General features: G+C 42.3%; 1 protein-coding gene across 2 annotated transcripts in view; it reads left to right on the top strand.

Moving 5' to 3' along the window:
• Positions 1–18969, top strand: part of ASB18 (ankyrin repeat and SOCS box containing 18) — a 279270-nt gene that overhangs the window by 223711 nt on the left and 36590 nt on the right. For both annotated transcript variants that reach the window (XM_086948326.1, XM_086948327.1), the window contains exons 3-4: positions 6537–7041; positions 12489–12602. In XM_086948326.1, the coding sequence (XP_086804452.1) occupies positions 6537–7041; positions 12489–12602 (619 nt within the window). The remainder of the gene's footprint in view (positions 1–6536; positions 7042–12488; positions 12603–18969) is intronic.

Genomic DNA, 18969 nt, shown 5'->3' with positions numbered 1-18969 from the left:
CATACTAATACTAATAAAAATATCAAATAACCCATATACATACGCATGTAGCTACTTATCAACACATGTAGCCACTTATACACAAAGTGAAACACTAATATATGTATTTAAATATTTAAACATAACTCACTAATATTTATTTTTCAGAAAGACACATATTCACTGGATGGTGTCATCAGTGATGTCATGAGTGATGTCACTGACCATGTCATGAGTGATGTAATATGTGACGTCATCAGCAGTGCATTGCACGCGCAAGTTATAGTGAGTCCGACTAACTATAACGTGGGAATTTCAATGGTTTTATATCAGTAAAATTTCCAGCTAACTATAACTGGTGTGAAACCTATGGTTTTTTCAGTGAATTTAATAGGTTTTTTAAATGCTAATTCCTAACTATAACTGGTGTGAAACCTATGGTTTTTTCTGTGAATATATATATATATATATATATATATATATATATACACATACATATATATATATACACATACATATATAGATATATATATATACATATGTATATCTCAGCTACTGAGGGGTGTGGCCATGGGGGCTTGCTTCTCCCCCAGCTTCGCATGCTTGCACATGGGGCTGTGGGAGGAGCGGGTCCTCATGGGGTCACACGGTGACATCATGAGAACTAATGTCATGCTGTATCTGAGGTATATTGATGATCTCTTTTTAGTTTGGAAGGGTTCGAAATCTAGTGCTGAGGAGTTTGTTAAATTGATAAATGTTAATTCTTTAAATTTGCAATTTACTTCTCAAATAGACAATGTCTCAATAAACTTTTTGGACGTGGAGGTATTCGTTAGCGATCACAAAATAGGGACTAGACTACAGAAAATGACTGCCGGGAACACAGTACTTCACGCTACGAGTCAACACCCCCGTCACCTCATCAATAGCATCCCCTACGGGGAGATGCTTAGGTTGAGGAGAATCTGTAGTGCAGACAACGATTGTGAAGCTTCACAACTAGCGAGTAAAAAACGCTTCTTAGAAAGGGGTTATGAAGAAAATATTCTGGATAAAGCCATTAAAAGAACTAGAGCCAAAACAAGAGAGGAGGACCTAATTCCTAAAATTAAAGAACCAGCAATAAACCCTGATAGCACTCACATCAACTTCAGAGTCATAGTCCCTTATTGTCAACAACACTCAGAAATTAAAAAGATCTTCCTCAAGAATTGGAACCTAGTAAAGGGGGATCCAATCATTGGAGGTGATGTCTCCATAAGACCAGAAATGACTTTCCGTAGGTCTCCTACAATGGCGGACGCCCTGGTTAACAACAATTTGGAGACAACTCTGTCCGGCACATGGGAGGCCCTTAATAATGGCTTCAGGAAATGTGCTTTTTGCAAAGCTTGCCGCTATGGGGTGAATAAAACTCATTATGTGAGTCCATTTAAGGAGAAACCAATACCCATCACCAAACGCTTGACTTGTAAGATGGAGTTTGTAATTTACGTTCTGCAGTGCCCTTGCGGCTTAAACTATATAGGCAGCATGCGGCCCTCAGCACACAAATGTATTCTCCAACACATTAGAGCGATAACTGGCAAGGATCGGTCTTACCGGGTGGCGCGTCACTTTGAATCATTGCATAATAGTGACCCCAGTAGTCTTCAATATTATCTCATTGACACAGTACTACCCTTAAAGCGGGGAGGGGATAGAGAGGGTAGGTTACGCCTCTTGGAGACTAGATACATCTTAGAAATGAATAGTGAGAGTCCGGCTGGACTCAATGAACGGGAAGACTTATACACCTGTCTAAAGGAACTATGAAGTTCACTTAGGATAATGTGTTTGCTTGCAAGTACAACTGACTTCAGATTTACTAATATATTTCATATTTCTTATATTTCTCCCCGTTGGGTGTAGGTAGTTGCTTTTGATTATGTTCTGATCAGGGAAGCTAAGCATACCCCTGCTGATGCTTTAAATTAATCTAGCACAGCTATAAAAGAACAGTATGAATCTTTAATGTTCCGGAATCCACAACTTCCATCTTTTCTGTGAAATGATTTTATAATGATGATGTTATTATTGGAAATCTTCTTTTTAATTTTGGCACGGGCACTTTACTTTAAACACTTTATGTATATTTCACAGCTGCTATTATGGGGTTTTATTGAAAGCAATATATGGTAGGCGATGGCTGCTTCCTGGTGGCTTGGATAAGTTGCTCACTTGTGCTCTTCCAAGAAATTAGTTAACACAAGCATATATTATCGTGCATAAACGTATCAATTTGAACGATTTTGATATTCTTTGCCACAGGATATGTATACATGACTAATTTTTAATGTGTATATATTTATATGATATTTTTTTTATATATATATAGAGCAACATATTTTTGATATATATATATATGTATTTATGCGTTTTCTATGAAAGATTGTATATAGATATATTTTTGATAATTTTGGTATTTTTGATATCTATATTCAGGTGTAATTAATTATGTACAGAGAATGAAGATGTATTTGAATTCTATGTATTTGATTTTACATGTCAACTTATGTGGGATCTAAGTAATTGGGCACTTTGCCCTCAATTATGTTTCAAATTGACAATAAGGTGAAACGAAATGTATATGCACTGTTCACTTTAAATGCAGCCTTTTATGCCGCGCCCCCATTTGGATTATTTAAATCCTTGTTTGTTTCACTGCACGCCATGTGATCAAGCCTCGTTTGGGAGGCGAAACGCGTCATGGCGGATGGCTGGCAACAATTTGCACAATAAATCACTGAAGAATTAGCACGAATTCTGGGCTTACTTGCGTTTTTCTTCTCTGGAGAGGAATGGTTGTGAATAACTGTTTCGTTATATACTTATATATATATATATATATATATATATCTTATCATTTTTAACTAGAACACTGCATTTTCCAGAAAAGATCATTTATCTCGAGATCTCGAATCCTGGAGACACCAGCTATGGGGATAGAGGCACGAAGAAGTCAGTTCAGGTCAATGTGGCATGAACATGTGGTTAGAAAAAAGGAACAAGAAAAGGTTGGGCTGAGGGAAGGGAGCTCATAACTCCGGCTCTCGTGGAGACCAGCGGCAGGTCATACCTGGCTCACTGATATTTACTATTGCAAGTTTAAAAGAGCCATAGAGTATAAGGAAAAACACAGGCATTCCAGAATGTTGTTTAATTTGGTCTGTGTGGGTTTTGAGACCTATTGCAACGTCATTCATGGGATGTCCCCTTTTTACATAACAACAACAGGATGATTGGGTAATTGTCCTTACTTCCACATGGAAGAGGATAGAGAAAACCTTATTTGTGGCAAAATGAGCAGGTGCATAGCTTCGGGGGGAGGGTGATTGGGGTGTTACACCCCCTAATAAATATATTATCTAGTAAGTAGTTGATTACAAGTGCTTTCAATCTGGGATGGTGAGGTGTCTGTCGGATTTCACTTGGGATTTTTATATACACACACTGACAAAACCAAACAAACAAGTATTCTCTTGTTGTATGAATTCTGTTGGTGAACAGAACTGTGCCTTGGGATGTCAGGTCATCAGAATATAGGCACTGTGTCTCTCTACCACATCAGCATCCAGCAACCCAGATCTAGGTTAGATTACAATGCCTCACCTGAACTGCTAACCATCCCAGAGTAGCAGGTGATTTTGGCAAACCTAATACATAAACCTCTAGTCCCCAAGGGAACTGTGGAAACAGATCATCACCTTTCGTACCTCAGTCATGCAAGCCTTCAGTAAACAAAGGAAAGACAGGTTGGAAGTTTACAAAACATTTATTGAAACTATCATAGTCTATTATGAAGCAGGTGTGCTGCGATTAGTAGACATATGCAACTAAGCAAAGTAATCAACCTTACTAGCACTCTAGAAACAATGAACAACACACCCATGTCAAGTTAGTTATCCGTCTAGACCTATTCTTACTATGTAAGCAAAGGGATATATCAGTGATCCCTGAGATTAGTAACGGATCCCATACCTGGCGTGTGTTCATTTCAGGACAGATCACTCTGCTTGAATTCTCCTCTCTGCCCACAAAGGGACAAAACACAGTTCATATGCTAAAATTATTGTGTTTTCAAAATTGCAGCTAGGCTACATTGTTGTATTGCTGACTGAGCAGAAAACAGTACAACGTGGTGTTATGTATTCTAAACTTCCTTGTACGAAATGTGCAGATGAATTCCTAGGAAGAGTCACTCTATAACAAGACAACATGTACAGTGTATTCCTAAATTCATGTTACAAAAACAAGTGTCATGAGTGGCTGTTCAAGCAGAAGCAGCCACAAACATGTAATACGGTAAAGTAGAGGAGAACCAAGGTGGGCCCAAAAGGGACATCACTACACTCATCTCTATTTTAAAGGTCTTTCAAATATTGCCTATTTTGCAAAATATTTGTTTTAAATACACCTAACAATCCCTACAACTCTCTCTCTCCCCTGCCTTTTAAGCCCCCCTCTTGCCCTGCTTCTCATGCATTATATTTCTATATGATATGCCAGCATGATTGTTGGTAAATCTTAACTTCCACCCAATTTTACTGACTAAGCTACGCCTGTGCTGATGAGGTGTTTCTGTTATGTTATGTCACGTTATGTTAAATTTTTATAGTGCACTTATCACACATAAGGGTGTCCTGGCACTTTTAGCAGGTGTTTGGGGCAGACTGATGACCTTACTCGAATGGTCAGGTCTTCAGCGTCTTGTGGAAGTCAAGAACAGTGGAGGAGGCTCTTGCATGTTGTGGGAGGTCCTTCCAGTCTTTCGGAGCCGAGATGGGGCAACCCATTGCTATGCTTTTGTGTATGCGCAGGGAGTGTGCTAGTTAGAGTACAGCATAACAGAGGTGTGTAGAAGGTTAGTGGAAAATCTGCAGATGTTCAGGTAAGCAGTGCCTGCATTGTTGGAGTGCTTTGTAGTTGTGGGTAAGTAGTTTGAAGTGTGCACACTTGTGTATCAGAAGCCAGGGGAGTTTCCTGAGGTGATAGTTGAGGACTACTCTGGCTGCTGCGTTCTGAACAGTCTTCTTGTGAGCTGGTTGGTTATTCCTGCATACAGGATGTTCCCATAGTCCAGTCTGCCAGTGATGAGAGCTTGCATGGTCGTTTTCCTGATGTTGTCTAGTTGCCACTTGAAGATTTTCTTCAGCAGCCTCAGGGTGTTCAATTACAATGAGGCAACTGCATTGACTTGGGAGACCATGTCCAGTTTGCAGTCTATAATGATTAAGAGGTTTCATCCTTGTGAGCTATGCATGGAAGTCGTTATGAGGTCTGTAGGCCACCAGGTTTAGTCCCATAGTGAGGTCTCTCTCAAAGACCATCACTTCAGTCTTGTCCATGTCCTGCTTGAGGCAGTTGAACTTCCTCCATGTGGCCACTGTGGTATTGCATGCAGTGATCTTTTTCTTGGTATTGGGTTTTTTGTCATAGAGGGACAGTATCAGGTGCATGTCATCTGTACATTTGAGGACGTTTATTTTGTGAGTCAAGATGAAGTCTACTTGTGGGAAATATGTTGAAGAGCGCTGGGCTGAGTAAGGAACCCTGCAGGACTCCAGAGATGAGTCCTGTGCTTTTAAGGAGTAGTAGGGCATCATGGTGGTTTGGGTTTTTCCAGTGAGGAATGTGCAGATCTACTCAAGGGTATGTCTCTAAATGCCCGCTTCTTGGAGGCGTGGGATCAAAATGGGATACAGTATCCAAGACTGCTGATAGGTCTAGCAGGATGAAGACTGTGGTTCCTACTCTGACAAGGATCTCCTGTATGTCATCCGTTGATGCTATGACAGTGATTTCCATGCCATGGTTGGGTCTAAATCCTGATTGTGTGGTGTCGAAAAGCCAGTTTTGCTGGTGGGAGAGGCCCTTGTTGATGGCTTCTTCCAGTACCTTGGCAGGCTAATCAAGGAGAAATATCAGTCTATAGATGGCGAGTTTGCTCGGGTTGGCTGAGGGCTTCTTTAGGAGGGAGTTGGCCTCTGGAAAGGTGGCTGGTTCTGGAAAGGTGGCTGTACTGATGGAGGTGTTGAGGATTGGGGTGAGGACCTTGCCGATAGGGTTCACTCCTTTTTTGAACGCATGATGGGGGCAGGGGTCTGACGGGGCTCCGAAGTGTATGTTCTTCTTGATTGCTGTGGTTTCCTCTGTGCTGATGGTGTCCCTTGTAGTTATTGTTTTGTCTTCATTCATCTCTGAGAGGCTTCTGATGGGGTTCAAGAAGTCCAGTTGTGGGGTGAAGTTGTTTTATATGGTTGTGATCTGGCTGCAGGAAAAGTACGATGGGTTGTGCACAGGTCTTGTGATGGAGTGATATTGCCAGCGGCTGCTGTCGGTGTGGTGAAATCTTTTACGACTGTGAATATTTCTTTGTTGCTGTTGGAGCTAGTGTTTATTCATTCGGCTAGGGCCTTGCTCTTGGTTTCTTATGTTTGATAAAAGGTGCCTTACATTTTGTTTGGTTAAGGGTAAATATGCAATTAACAAGCACCACTTTTGTGTCTCAACAGGTGTGCTAAACTGCTCATCAAATATGGTGCTGTGGTGAGTCAGGTCAGTGAGGATAGCCAAGAATCTTCACTGCACATTGCAGCCAGACACGGCCTCCCAGCACACACACATCTGTACCTGCGCCATGGTGCTGCTGTTGATGGCAGGAATGCTCAGCAGGAGACCCCTCTCAATGTGGCTTGTGGGCAGGCCATAGAGCCTAAGCACTTAGAAAACTACCTACAGGTGTGCCGAATGCTGCTTGCTCATGGGGCCAATGCTAATGCCACTGATGAGGAGAAGAAGAGCCCGCTTCACAAGGCCTGCAAGAGTGCCAGCCATGATCTAGTGAAGCTCTTGTTGGAGAACGGCTCAGACGTCAACGCCATCGACTACAACGGTGCTTCACCATTGTCCTGCTCACTGCAGACAGCAGCTTTCAAGCAAATGCTGAGGCCACAGCACACTGTGCGGGCACTGCTCAACCACGGGTCTCAAAGAGTGTGGCCCACAGCATTCGGGAAGGTATGCATTTTGGTGAGAATTTGCCTTAAAATACAACCACTTTGTTTGCTTTAAAAAAATACCCTTCCTCTCCCTGCCTTTTAATCTTCTATTCTAAGTGATATATATATATATATATATATATATATATATAGGGAAACAACCTTTACAACTGAACTTTTACAACGCACGACTATTACAACAAAACTTTTACAACGCAACATCCATTACAACGCATGCCATTACAACGCAACCATTACAACGTATGACACTACAACGCATACCACATGTCATTACAACGCAGTCATTAGAATGCATACTATTACAACACATAGCATTACAACACATAGTACCCTTACACTATCCAACACTTACCCTACTATTGCACCCCCTGGAGTTAGAATAGTAATTTTTACCCCTACACTATCCAACACTTACCCTACTGTTGCACCCCCTGGAGTTAGAATAATAATTTTTACCCCTACACTATCCAATACTTACCTTGCATGCAATGTAATGTTATGCGTTGTAATGGTATGCGTTATAAAGGTAGTATGCGATGTAATGGAATGCGTTGTAAAGGTAGTTTTTAAAAATTTGTTGTAATGGTATGCATTGTAATGGAATGCGTTGTAATGGATGTTGCGTTGTAAAGGTATGCGTTGTAAAAGTATGCGTTGTAACATTATACATCCATATATATATATATATATATATATGTGTTTTTTTTTTTTACTCATCCAGTAGCTCGCCATTTCGAGCAAGTACACAATAGTAACAGCAATCTGTTGACTTACTTTATTCTGGATCAACTAGTCAGAACAGAGAGAGGGGGCCACTGGGTGAAAAAACTGAGAACCTTAGAATCAAGATTCATCATCCAGCTACAGACTAATACCCCGGGCGGGATGAATAATGAGGTGGAGATGTGGACTCACATCTAAGATGCCTCATTCCGAACCCCAATGACTCTTTCTTAACCCTGGGAAAAACAATGAACTTATGTATGAACCTAAAAAAATCTGTGATGTCTGCCCTATCACCCTAAAGTTTGAATAATATTTTTTGTTATTGCAACATAGGGACAATTCCGAACAATCAGTAACATGAGAAATGAAGTGCCCATTCAGGGCCTGATTGTATACTATTCAGAGAATGTGAAATTGCTCCATATTGTGCAAAAAATGTGAACTGTTCGTTGAAGGCTCATAGCGGGACCGTAGTGAGCCCCACGACAAATGGCACTATTCGCGCTGGCGCCTCAAAATGTATATATGTAACATATGGTACCACGAACATTGGAATGATTGAATTACGAAAAAGACTTTTCACTGCTATATATATATCAGACTGAGAATTCTGTTTAATGAACAACATGATGGTATCAAATGTGATGAAAACGAGTAATATAATTTGTACCCAACCCATTATAAGATGGCCGCCACAAAAGTAATGATGTAATTACAAACAATGTGCCCTTTTTTTATGTTGATTCCTTAAGAAACACGTGACTTACGGTCACCATGGTTTTATTTAAAATAATGGTAAAAACAAATGTCAGTTTACACTGACGAAGGCGGCAATGCCGAAACGCGTTTGTAAGCTGGACTTTACCTGCAGAGAGTTTCTGAAATAAATTCCTTGGCAAAACCACGCTGTATTGGCTTCGAGTGCTCTTCATGTGAGAATCCCGAGGACTGTGGGATTTGGCGTTGTGTATATATATATATATATATATATATATATATATATATATATATATATATATATATATATATATATATTGGAACACATTCAACTGTAGAGTCGAAATTATGGCAAGCACACTGCAAACCCCCCTTCACCCCTGACAGACGCGTTTCGCTAATCCAGCTTCGTCAGTGTCAGTTTGTGTGTGTAAAGCAGCGCCATTATAAACCCATCGGCCAGAGCTAAAATCATTGACATCGATGATGTTACATTTTGTCAGCGTCCCGGACATCTTTAAATGTGCATCTATCCTCTATTTACAGAGTAAAGAGTAGGAAATGGCGCAAAAGTAAAGTGCATAGTGCTTATTTAAAAACATTACAAACAGCAAACATTTCATAAATCAAGTACATACATTTGCTTTTTGATACCATCAGAGATATAAAATTGTGAAACATTTGGTCCTGATTTAACAGTGTATCGGCTCAGTTTATTTAGGCTTCTAGTGGTGTATCCCCCTATATAAATCGTTTATATCCACCTAAGACCTCAATGTCATTATTTATTCCCCTCTGTTTTTTGTAGCCCTGTATGGGCAAGAGTATCTTGTTTTTGATATTCAGTATATGGGGATGTCGGTTGAGAGACATAAATAAGATAACAGGGAGTTTTTGTTGTTTTTCAGTAGTTATTTAGATATAACGGTTAGCAATACACATGATCCCAAGTATATATTTAGAGATCGACCCACAATTCTTCATCGTTATTTAGGCCCCATGGTGTCATGGTCTTGTGGTCAATAATATATCTTGACGCCAAGACCCTGAGTGCCTTTTCTCTGTCCCCCCCACGTTCTAGACGGTTTATTTGGTCGATACAGTAAAAGCTTAACAGATCTCTATTGCTCTGATGGTATTTCGCGAAGTGCCGAGCAACCGGATATGATTTGTCTTTGTTAACGATTGCTCGCATATGTTCTAGTATCCTAAGCTTTGTGGGGTTGATGGTGCTCCCTATGTATCTTCTTTTACAAGGGCACTCCAGACAGTAAACGGTGTAATCTGAATTGCAATGTAACAGTTTGTTTATTTTTCTGTTGGGTCTCTCTTCACCTGTTCTACCTGGATATTCTAAGGTTTTTTTACTCCCTTTGCAGGCTTTACAGCGTAAACCGGGGAAAAAAGAAATAAAAAAAATATATATATATATATATATATATATATATATATATATATATATATATATATATATATATATATATATATATATATATATATATATATATATATATATATATATATATATATATATATATATATATATACACAAAAACCCTTTAATTAGAAAAGGGAGGGAACAGGAGGCTACGGGGCAGTCAGGGTAAGCTGGTTCCCAGCTAACATGTATTGCACAACAAGAAGCTACCCTGGCTCGGTGTCTGATTCTTAGCAAATGATGAGGCACACTATGCCAATAAATTGTGTGGTGTTCGGCATCTCAAAGAAATGTAAGGACTGTTCTCACACACCACCAGGTGTCAAGCTTCTTCATCGACAGCCCTCGCTCTTTAAAAACACGTTTGATTAAGAGCGTGCCTACACCTGGAGTTAAGGAGGCACTTCTATAACTAGGTGCGGACCCGTGCTAAGAAAAGTGAGTGAGTGAGTGATATTTAAAAATCGATGCAAAAAAGGTGTGAACATTTTTAATTGCTCAGAATGTGCTCGATATTAAAACTAGTAGTGGGGACTAGGGGTCTTAGTACCCCATCCCCTGCAGTATTGCCAACATGTTTCTGCCGGAGTGGCCGGGAGTGTCCATGACATTCAAAAGGGCATAAGAAAAAAGGGGCTTCTATCTCATCTCTAAGAGACTAAGATGAATCTACTTCTGTAGGTTGACTCTGGTCCAACTCTACTATGACTATTACATGTAAAAAGATAAAACGTATAACATAGCATAAGTGAAAGGTTTTTTGACTCGCACTGTCACAGGACGAATCAGACAGAAAACATGCACAGGTTGCATTGAAGTGCATGTGTATTTGGGCACATGTGTCACTGCATACGTGGTGCTCAAAAGTAAAATCAGTTGTGAGAACATACACAACCAATACTTACAATGGACTTTTTTTATTTATTTATTTTTATTTATTTTATAGCACTTATAAGGCGCGCAGCTACCCACAAAGGGTTTCCCGGCGCCAGGACTAACAAAGCACAGGACACAACCAGAGAGAGGACAAACAAGGCAATTATTTGTTGAACAACCAGGTTTTTACGCTTTTCCTGAATTTCATATGGTTTTCTTCCTTGCGTATATGAATGGGCAATGTGTTCCAAAGAATTGGACCCAGATATGAAAAGGATCTGCCGCCCATTCTAGCCCGTTTGTACCTCGTCACCGCAAAATTCGCTGCTGTGCATGAACGGAGACTGCGATTAGGGAGGTAGGGCTTGGCAAGGTCTTGTAAATACTTGGGGGCGGTACCGGCTTTAATTTTGAATAGATAGTTCAGGGTTTTAAAGCGAATCCGGTTTTCAACCCTGAGCCAGTGCAGGTCCCTAAGATGTTTGGTGATCCTGGCATATCTAGGGATTCTGCAAAGCAGTCTGGCAGCAGCATTTTGCACAAGTTGCAAACGTCTTATTAATGCTTTATTTGAACCCAGGTACAAGATGTTACCGTAGTCAAGCCGAGATGTCACTAAGGCATTGACTACGGTCTTCTGGGTGGCAGGTGGCAACATCCAGACAATTTTTCGTAGCCATCTAAGAATGGTAGAGCATATGCCTGCCACTTTGTTGGCTTGCTGTGTCATAGATAAAGTGTCATCTATGATGACTCCAAGGTTTCTGACCTGAGAAGCTGGTGGGGGGAGTTTACCTAACGACTTCGGCCAGTGGGGATCACTCCAGAGGCATTGCTTACCACTGATTGGCTTTCTTGTCAATCTAATGTGGTTGCTTCTTATTCAGTGGCTTTCCTTCCTCTTCTTGTTCAAAACCAGGAAGTGCAAAGAATGTCTTCACATCACCATCATGGAGAGATCATTGATATGTTGTTGGTTATGAGTGGGGTCTCCAGAGAATTATCCATGTTTAAAATTAGCCTCCAGTTCCAGTACCTTTAGCGTGGAAAGAGTGGATCGCTGGAATATTAGCCGCTCCTTGGTACTCACAATAGCCATTCTCTGAGAAAAGCTATTGCCTGTCAATGAGCTCTAGCTGCTAACATTACACACTACCAATAATACACAATGGACAGTATCAAGATGGCGGAAGGCGCAGCTTGTTCTGTTCTTGTGTTTTAAATAATGAGGTTCTGCAACCCGAGTACCCAGGAATGTGTGGGTGAAAAAGTGAGCATGGCTTATCACATCTGAACAGTAAGACAAATGCAACACAATATATCTTTAAATATAAGTGTTTATGGGCACAATATTTTCACAATTTCGATTCTTGCATCAGGAACAATATCCCCTAGCCTTATCTATTGCGTCCTAGAAGCAATGTAAACGGATTAGAAGAATAGGGTGTTTTGGTGGTTAAGTGTTAATTTGAAGACTTTTCTGCTGTATGGTGGGTACCACTCCAAGCAGAACAATATGAAAAGTGACCTCTTATAAATAACATCTCTGAATGCATACTGACTAGCAGTTGACTTACACAATGCTCTAATGCTTCATACAATATTATCAATCAGACCATAGCAATCCCCTTCCTGTCCTGCATTCACAGTCCCTGCCTTTTTCATACATGCATTTCTTGTCTGTTCAGGTGTTGCAGACCTGTGCATCCACCCCCCTGGTCGTCGAGATCCTGTTCAATTCATACGAATCCATCAGAATCCCTGAGCGCTGGGTGGACACCATTCCAGAAGAAGCGTCTCAGGTAAGGCACAGCACACGAGGAGTAGCAGGTACTCGGCACGACAATAATGTGTAGCGAAGAGGTGCAAGGGCAGAGTGTGAATGAGGTCCCTGAACGGAGAGCTGTGGATTTGTGTCAATTGTACTTCAAAGCACTGTGGGCTCTATAAAGGGAACCGTAGGAGGAACTGCAGTGCTGTAGCACTGCAACTGAGGTGCATTGCTACAGCTCGGGCAGAGTCCCATCAATGTATTTCAATTCAGTTGAATAATATGGTTTATTTTCAGTTTAAAACGAGCATTGACAAAATCTGTAGTTCTTGCCTTAATAAATGAATGAGAGTACACACACAACGGCGCTCACCCGCACGCCAACATCATCCTTCCTCTCACAAACACAAACAATACTGTTAAAGGTATAGTGCTCTTACACACACAAACAGATGGGGATGCTGTGATGGTGGTAGTGCTGGTACTAGTGGTGATGGTGGTAGCGTTAACAGTAGAAGTGGACAAGTTGGTAGTGATAGTATTGTGATAACAGCAGTAGTGGTGTTGATGGCAATAGTGCATTACTGCACTACTGGGTTAAAGTGATAGTAGTGAGGAAGTAGTGGCAGTACAGCTGGTGCTAGTGGTAGTGGGTGGCAGCAGGGATGATGCTGAGAGTGGTGGTGATGAAGAGAGGTGATGATGGTTTAGGTGACAGCAGTAAGGGTGGTAATAGTAGGGATCGTCATGGTTTTGATAGCGGTGGCGATAGTTGTGGTCATGGTGCAGTAGTGGTGGCAATGCTGGTGGTGGTTGGAATGATAGTGATGACAGTGGTAGAGATAGTGGTAATGGTGATAATTGTGGTGGTAGGAATGCTGGTGTAGCAATGATAGTATGTGTGGGCCCCAAGTTCACTGTGACACAGGAAACAAGCTATTTCTCACTGACTAGGCCTAACCAGGCCAAAATCATTGTGGGTTTGCTTGTGTTCCCCCCGATAAGGGACCTAGGCTGGCAGTTCAGACTGGACTGTTCCTGTTAGAGCACGACCAAGTCTGATTTGCATAAGTCTAGTTCTTGTCTAAGGTGGTATATCGGGCGTAAAAATATAGACTGGAATGTGGCCCTGAGTAATCATCAGTGGCTGAAATTAATTCAAGAATTCCACCCATAGCTTTTTGTTTTCCTCAGCGTGACACCCTCGTTGCCAAATATGCCCAAATGTGAGTCCCATGTACTATAGGTCATAGGCCAAAGCAACCATGCTATACTAACGAGGCCTAACTTTGCCGAAACAAATTTAGGCTTTCTTATGTTCCCATTCAGAGGGGATCTAGCAATAGAAGTTTGGTCTGAACTGCTCCTCGCGCAGCAAGACTAAGGCTGACTTGCATATGGCTGATTCCTGTCTGAGGTGGTATCGGTGACAAAAACATCGGCCTGGACAGCTGCAGAGTTGTTACAAGTGGCTGAGAATAATTCAAGCATTCCATGCATCACTTTTTTGTTTTCCTCAGTGGTGGTGGTAATGCAGTTGTAAGTGAGTAGTGGTAAAGATGGTGGTGATAATGGTATCGCTGGTAATAGGGTGCCTAAAGATGGTGTTGTTAATTGGTATTGGTAGTAATGGTGGTGCTGGTGGTAATTTAGTTGCAGTATGTATCGTGGTGGTGGTATTGGCAAGGAGGTGGAAATGGTGGTAGTAATAGTACTTGTGGCAGGGATGGTGGTGTTAATAGTGTTTCTATCTCATCGTGTTGATGGTAACGGTGGTAAAGATGATCGAAATGATGGTTGAAATAGTAGTGGCTATTTGTTTTGTTAATTGTGATGGAGGTAATGGTAATGGTGGTGGCAGTAACGAGGCACTATATCTTCAAGATCTGCGAATGGCTATGCATTACCACTTTATAATCTGTAGATAGGCATAGCCATGCAAGTTGGCTGCTGGGTGATCAGCACTGAGAAAAAGCAAATGGCCACGCAGAACTGGCAGGGCAAAACATACGCAGATGTCACTGGGAGCCACAGTAACAAGGATGGCCGAGTAGAGCAGGAGTGTGGTACAGGAATATTGTGGTCAGACTTTTGTTTGACATAAATATTGTGGCCTGAATATAATTTACAAAAATTCCGCCCTACTAAAGTCGGTAACAGAAAATGTATACCCAAAGCGAATATATTTTTGCAAACAGATTTTACGAAATGGTATTTATGTCAGCATATATCTCTGTACACAATATTTTGACATACACCAAGGCAGGAGCTGTTAGCATCCGTGAAGCTCTCTCAAGGAGAGTGGGGTAGAACTGGAGCTAGAAGCGCTGTAATCGACAGTAAAACAGGGAGAAGGAGGATTTATGTATTTATTTTGATTATTTTTTATAGACCGCGTACATGACCCTTGCATGTATCACAATGCTTTACACATTTATAGAGAGCAGAGCAATAATAACAATAATATTATTTTTGAGAAAAAAACCAGGATAGGTTAGTACTGTGAAACGAAGGATGTGCTTTACAATGATAAGAGGGCTGGGGAGGTAACTCAATAAAAACACAAGTATCATAGTTAAGAAAACTTCAGAATCGTTGTTGGACTTGGCCCTTTTTGCAGGTTCACCCCTAAACTTTTTGCATTTCTCCCAGCCTTTTTCTCTGTGTAGTGTTAGTGGTTTTAGGCCTCTGGGCACTTTAGCACTGTGGTCCAGTGTAAAGTGTGTGTGCTCTGTTACATTTAGTGAGAGTGGCCTGCCCTCCCATAGGAATGCATGGGGATTCTCTGCTCAGTGTGTGTCAGTGGTAATTCCTGTTATGAGAGGAGCAGTATTGTCAAGTCTGGTATGTATGAAATTCTGAGAATAAATGCGGCGCAATGGAGTGCGCAGATTTATTATGACTATGTGAGAAATACCACTTTTAGAAGTTGGCATTTCTGTGTGCTATGTGTCTGCCTGCCTGATGTGAATTGAATGTCTGGTTTTGGAGGGACAGGGCAGGCTGAGCCAGATGTGGGTTGAATAGAGAGATCTGCAGTTGGAGTATGGGGAGGGGTGACCTTTTGATCTGAGCAGGGCTATGCCTGGCAAGGTGAAGGATGGCTTCTCCGCCCACTGTGCGACTGATGGCAGACCCCCCTCTTCCTCAAAGGCAGGATGCAGCCTTGTAAACAGTGTGCTCCAGGACCACACTGAACTGGTTCTGGCTGGGTTCAGTGACTTATGACTTTTGAGAACAAAGTCTTCTGGTGGTATAAGTAAAGGGGCTGTGACCCCATGAAATTGTTCCGTTCCATGGTGCTCTTCTAGGATGATGTGCTGTTCCTGATCCTGCTGGGGCATGCTGCTGCTGGGGCCCAGGAGGAACTGCGATGAGGGCTTGCCACCCTGGGCCCTGCATTGCCCCCTTGTTTGCTGAGGACTTTTGCTTTTGGAGCTATGGCTCCCTGCGCCCTCTGAGCGCTATATTTTAATTCTTTCCTGGAAGAAGAACGTGTTACTTCTGGATGCCAAGATGAACCTCTGTCCGTGTAACTAGAAGGAAAGGACTTTGAAACTTTCATCCATCTTGCTGAAGCAACTACCTAAGAGTCTTATTTGAGCTTGCCTCCTGCTGAAGTCTCAGGGACAATAGACTTCACCCATCAGCCCTTCCTGGTTCCTATTTGAGGGGAATTCTCCTTGCAGGTGAGGCCTCTGTTGAGAATTCCAGAGCCTCTGGTTTTTCTGTGGGCTGAAAGTCATCATTATCGCTATCGTGGGCCGCCGCAGCTGAGGAGCTGTTGCTGCTGAGAGCCCGTATTTGTCTGTGTTACCAAAGTCATCGTTATCGCTATTGTGGTTATCGCTATTGTGGGCCGCCATAGCTGAGGAGCTGTTGCTGCAGAGAACCCGCTTTTGCCTGTGTTACCAAAGTCATCATTATCGCTATTGTGGGCCGCCGCAGCTGAGGAGCTGTTGCAGCTGAGAGCCCGCATTTGCCTGTGTTACCAAACTCATTGTTATCGCTGTTGTGGGCCGCCACAGCTGAGGATCTGTTGCCGCTGAGAGCCCGCATTTGCCTGTGTTACCAAAGTCATTGTTATCGCTATTGTGGGCCATCGCAGCTGAGGAGCTGTTGCCGCTGAGTGCCCTCATTTGCCGTCCTACAAGAATCATCGCTATCTCTATTGTGGGCTGCTGCAGCTGAGGAGCTGTTGCCGCTGAGAGCCCGCATTTGTCTGTGCTACAAGAACCATCGCTATTGTGGGCCAATGCAGCTGATGAGCTGTGCCGCTGAGCGCCCGCATTTGCTGTCCTATGAGAATTATCGCTACCGCTATTGTGGGCCGCTGCAGCTGAGGAGCTGTGCCGCTGAGTGCCCGCATTTGCCGTACTACGAAAATCATCTCTATCGCTGTTGTGGGCCGCTGCAGCTGAGGAGCTGTGCCGCTGGGTGCCCGCCTTTAAGCCCCGTACTTTCACAGCAGTGCAGCACTTAGTGCCAGCTGCAACGTTTAGGTCTGCGCAATTGCGCACATGGATTCTGCTGCATTGGCAGCCGCCCTAACACTTTGGACATAGGGCATTTTGAGCCCCTTTGAGAAGGCCAGTTGGCCAGGGGGACTGTTAGGTTTGTTGGGCGCCATGCCCTAATGTGATGGATGTGGTGTTAGGAAATGTGATTTATGTAGTATGATTTACACTCCCTGTTTTATGCCTCTAAATGTGGTTTATGATTATGAGGTTTTGCATACTGTATTTATGTTTGAGTTATCCTCTTCTGTAGTTTATTCCAGTGAGATTATTTCCTAAGGTGAGTTATGCTTAGGAGGTTATCGTCTAGTATGTTTAGGCTTATGAGGTTGGCGCAGGATATATTTCACACCTAATGTGATACTCTGCATAATTTGATTTATGTTACAGGATGATGCTGAGTCCAGTATTTGCCAGTAATTACTGGTTGTGTTCTATGCTTATTATATGTTCTCCATTTACTATCTTTACTAAGTGATGGTTCTGACAATGGTCCAAGTGGCCTTGCCTGTGTATATAATCCCCTGTAAATATTGCCTGGTGCCAGTTGGCACAGTGTATATTGTGTGATTACTATTATAATGTGTTTCATGATAATACAAAGGCTATTTTTTATATAACCTTGTGTGGAGTTCCTCTTGTGGTGTGCCTAGTATGTTGTTGCTTTGTGGGTTGTGCAAATGCTTTACACATGGCCTCCGGTATAAGCCTGACTGCTCGTGCCAAGCTACCAAGGGGGTGAGCAGGGGTTATCTTTAGCGTGTAACTTCCTTGCCCTGACTAGAGTGATGGTTTCTGCCTGGCTTTGGCGCAAGGCCTAGCCAACCAGAAATCCCATTTCTAACAATCATGCAGTGTCAAAAAAAGGGAGGGTAGTGTCAGGACTGAGTAGTCGAAAACACAAAGTAGTCGATATGCCATAGTCATGAGGAAAAATTGAGGAATCCGGATGGGTATCTTAAAATCACGGGAAAAATGTTTTCATAAGGAGTACATTGATTTCTTTAATGAAGGATACAGTTGAGGGATTCATTCTGACTTCAGGGTACAAGGTGTTCCAAATTCTCAGAGCAACCCCAAAGAAAGATCAGTTGTAACTTTTCTTCTTGTGGAATCTTTGAGGTTTCAGACGTAAAGTGTTGGAGCTTCGTGATGATCTGGAACCACCAGAATGTTTAAGCTTCTGAGCAAGATATCTAGGGTTTCGAAGTGGAGGGCTTTTTGTGTCATGCAGGCTATTTCTTCGCTGGGTTCTTGCCTTGTAAGGGAACCAGTTGAGGGATTTCCGATCGGGAGTGATGTGGTTGTTTTTTTTGAGCAGGTGATGAGCCTAACAGCAGAGTTGAGCGAGGCTCTCAGAGGAGCCAGTTTGGGTCTGGGCAGTCCAGAGAGGGTTCCACTGCCATAGTCCAACCTGGGAATCACTAGGGCTTGCACTGCATGCTTGATGTTATGGGGGGGGGGGGGCGGGGGGGTTCTTAGAATGTTAATTTGGTGATTCACTACTTTGGTGGCAGCACTGATGTGTTTCTGCATCTTGAGTTTCTTGTTGAGAGTTAATCCCAGTGATCTTGCAGAGTCAATGACTTGTGAAATGCAGCTAAGGGCTGTTAGATGTTTCAATCATTCTTTAATGGCAGGTGATTGGTAAGGTAGGGTGATTAGGAGAAATTCAGTTTTTTAAGTATTTCGTATGAGGTGATTAGATGCTAGCCAATTTTTAGTTTTCTGAAGAGTTGTGTTGAGGGAACTGATGTTTTCTGGAGCGGAGGTATGAGAAGCTGGCTTGGTATATGGTGCAAACTTATGTAAGTGGGCACCCTGCACCAATCCAGACGACCTTTATGGTGATTTTAGTGGTCTTAGACGACGTTAGAAAGC

This window comes from Lissotriton vulgaris, unplaced genomic scaffold, assembly GCF_964263255.1.
Source record: "Lissotriton vulgaris unplaced genomic scaffold, aLisVul1.2 SCAFFOLD_658, whole genome shotgun sequence".
In the NCBI taxonomy this organism is placed as follows: Eukaryota; Metazoa; Chordata; class Amphibia; order Caudata; family Salamandridae; genus Lissotriton; species Lissotriton vulgaris.
Note: the sequence above shows the minus strand (reverse complement) of the source record. Positions and strands in the feature narration are given on the sequence as shown.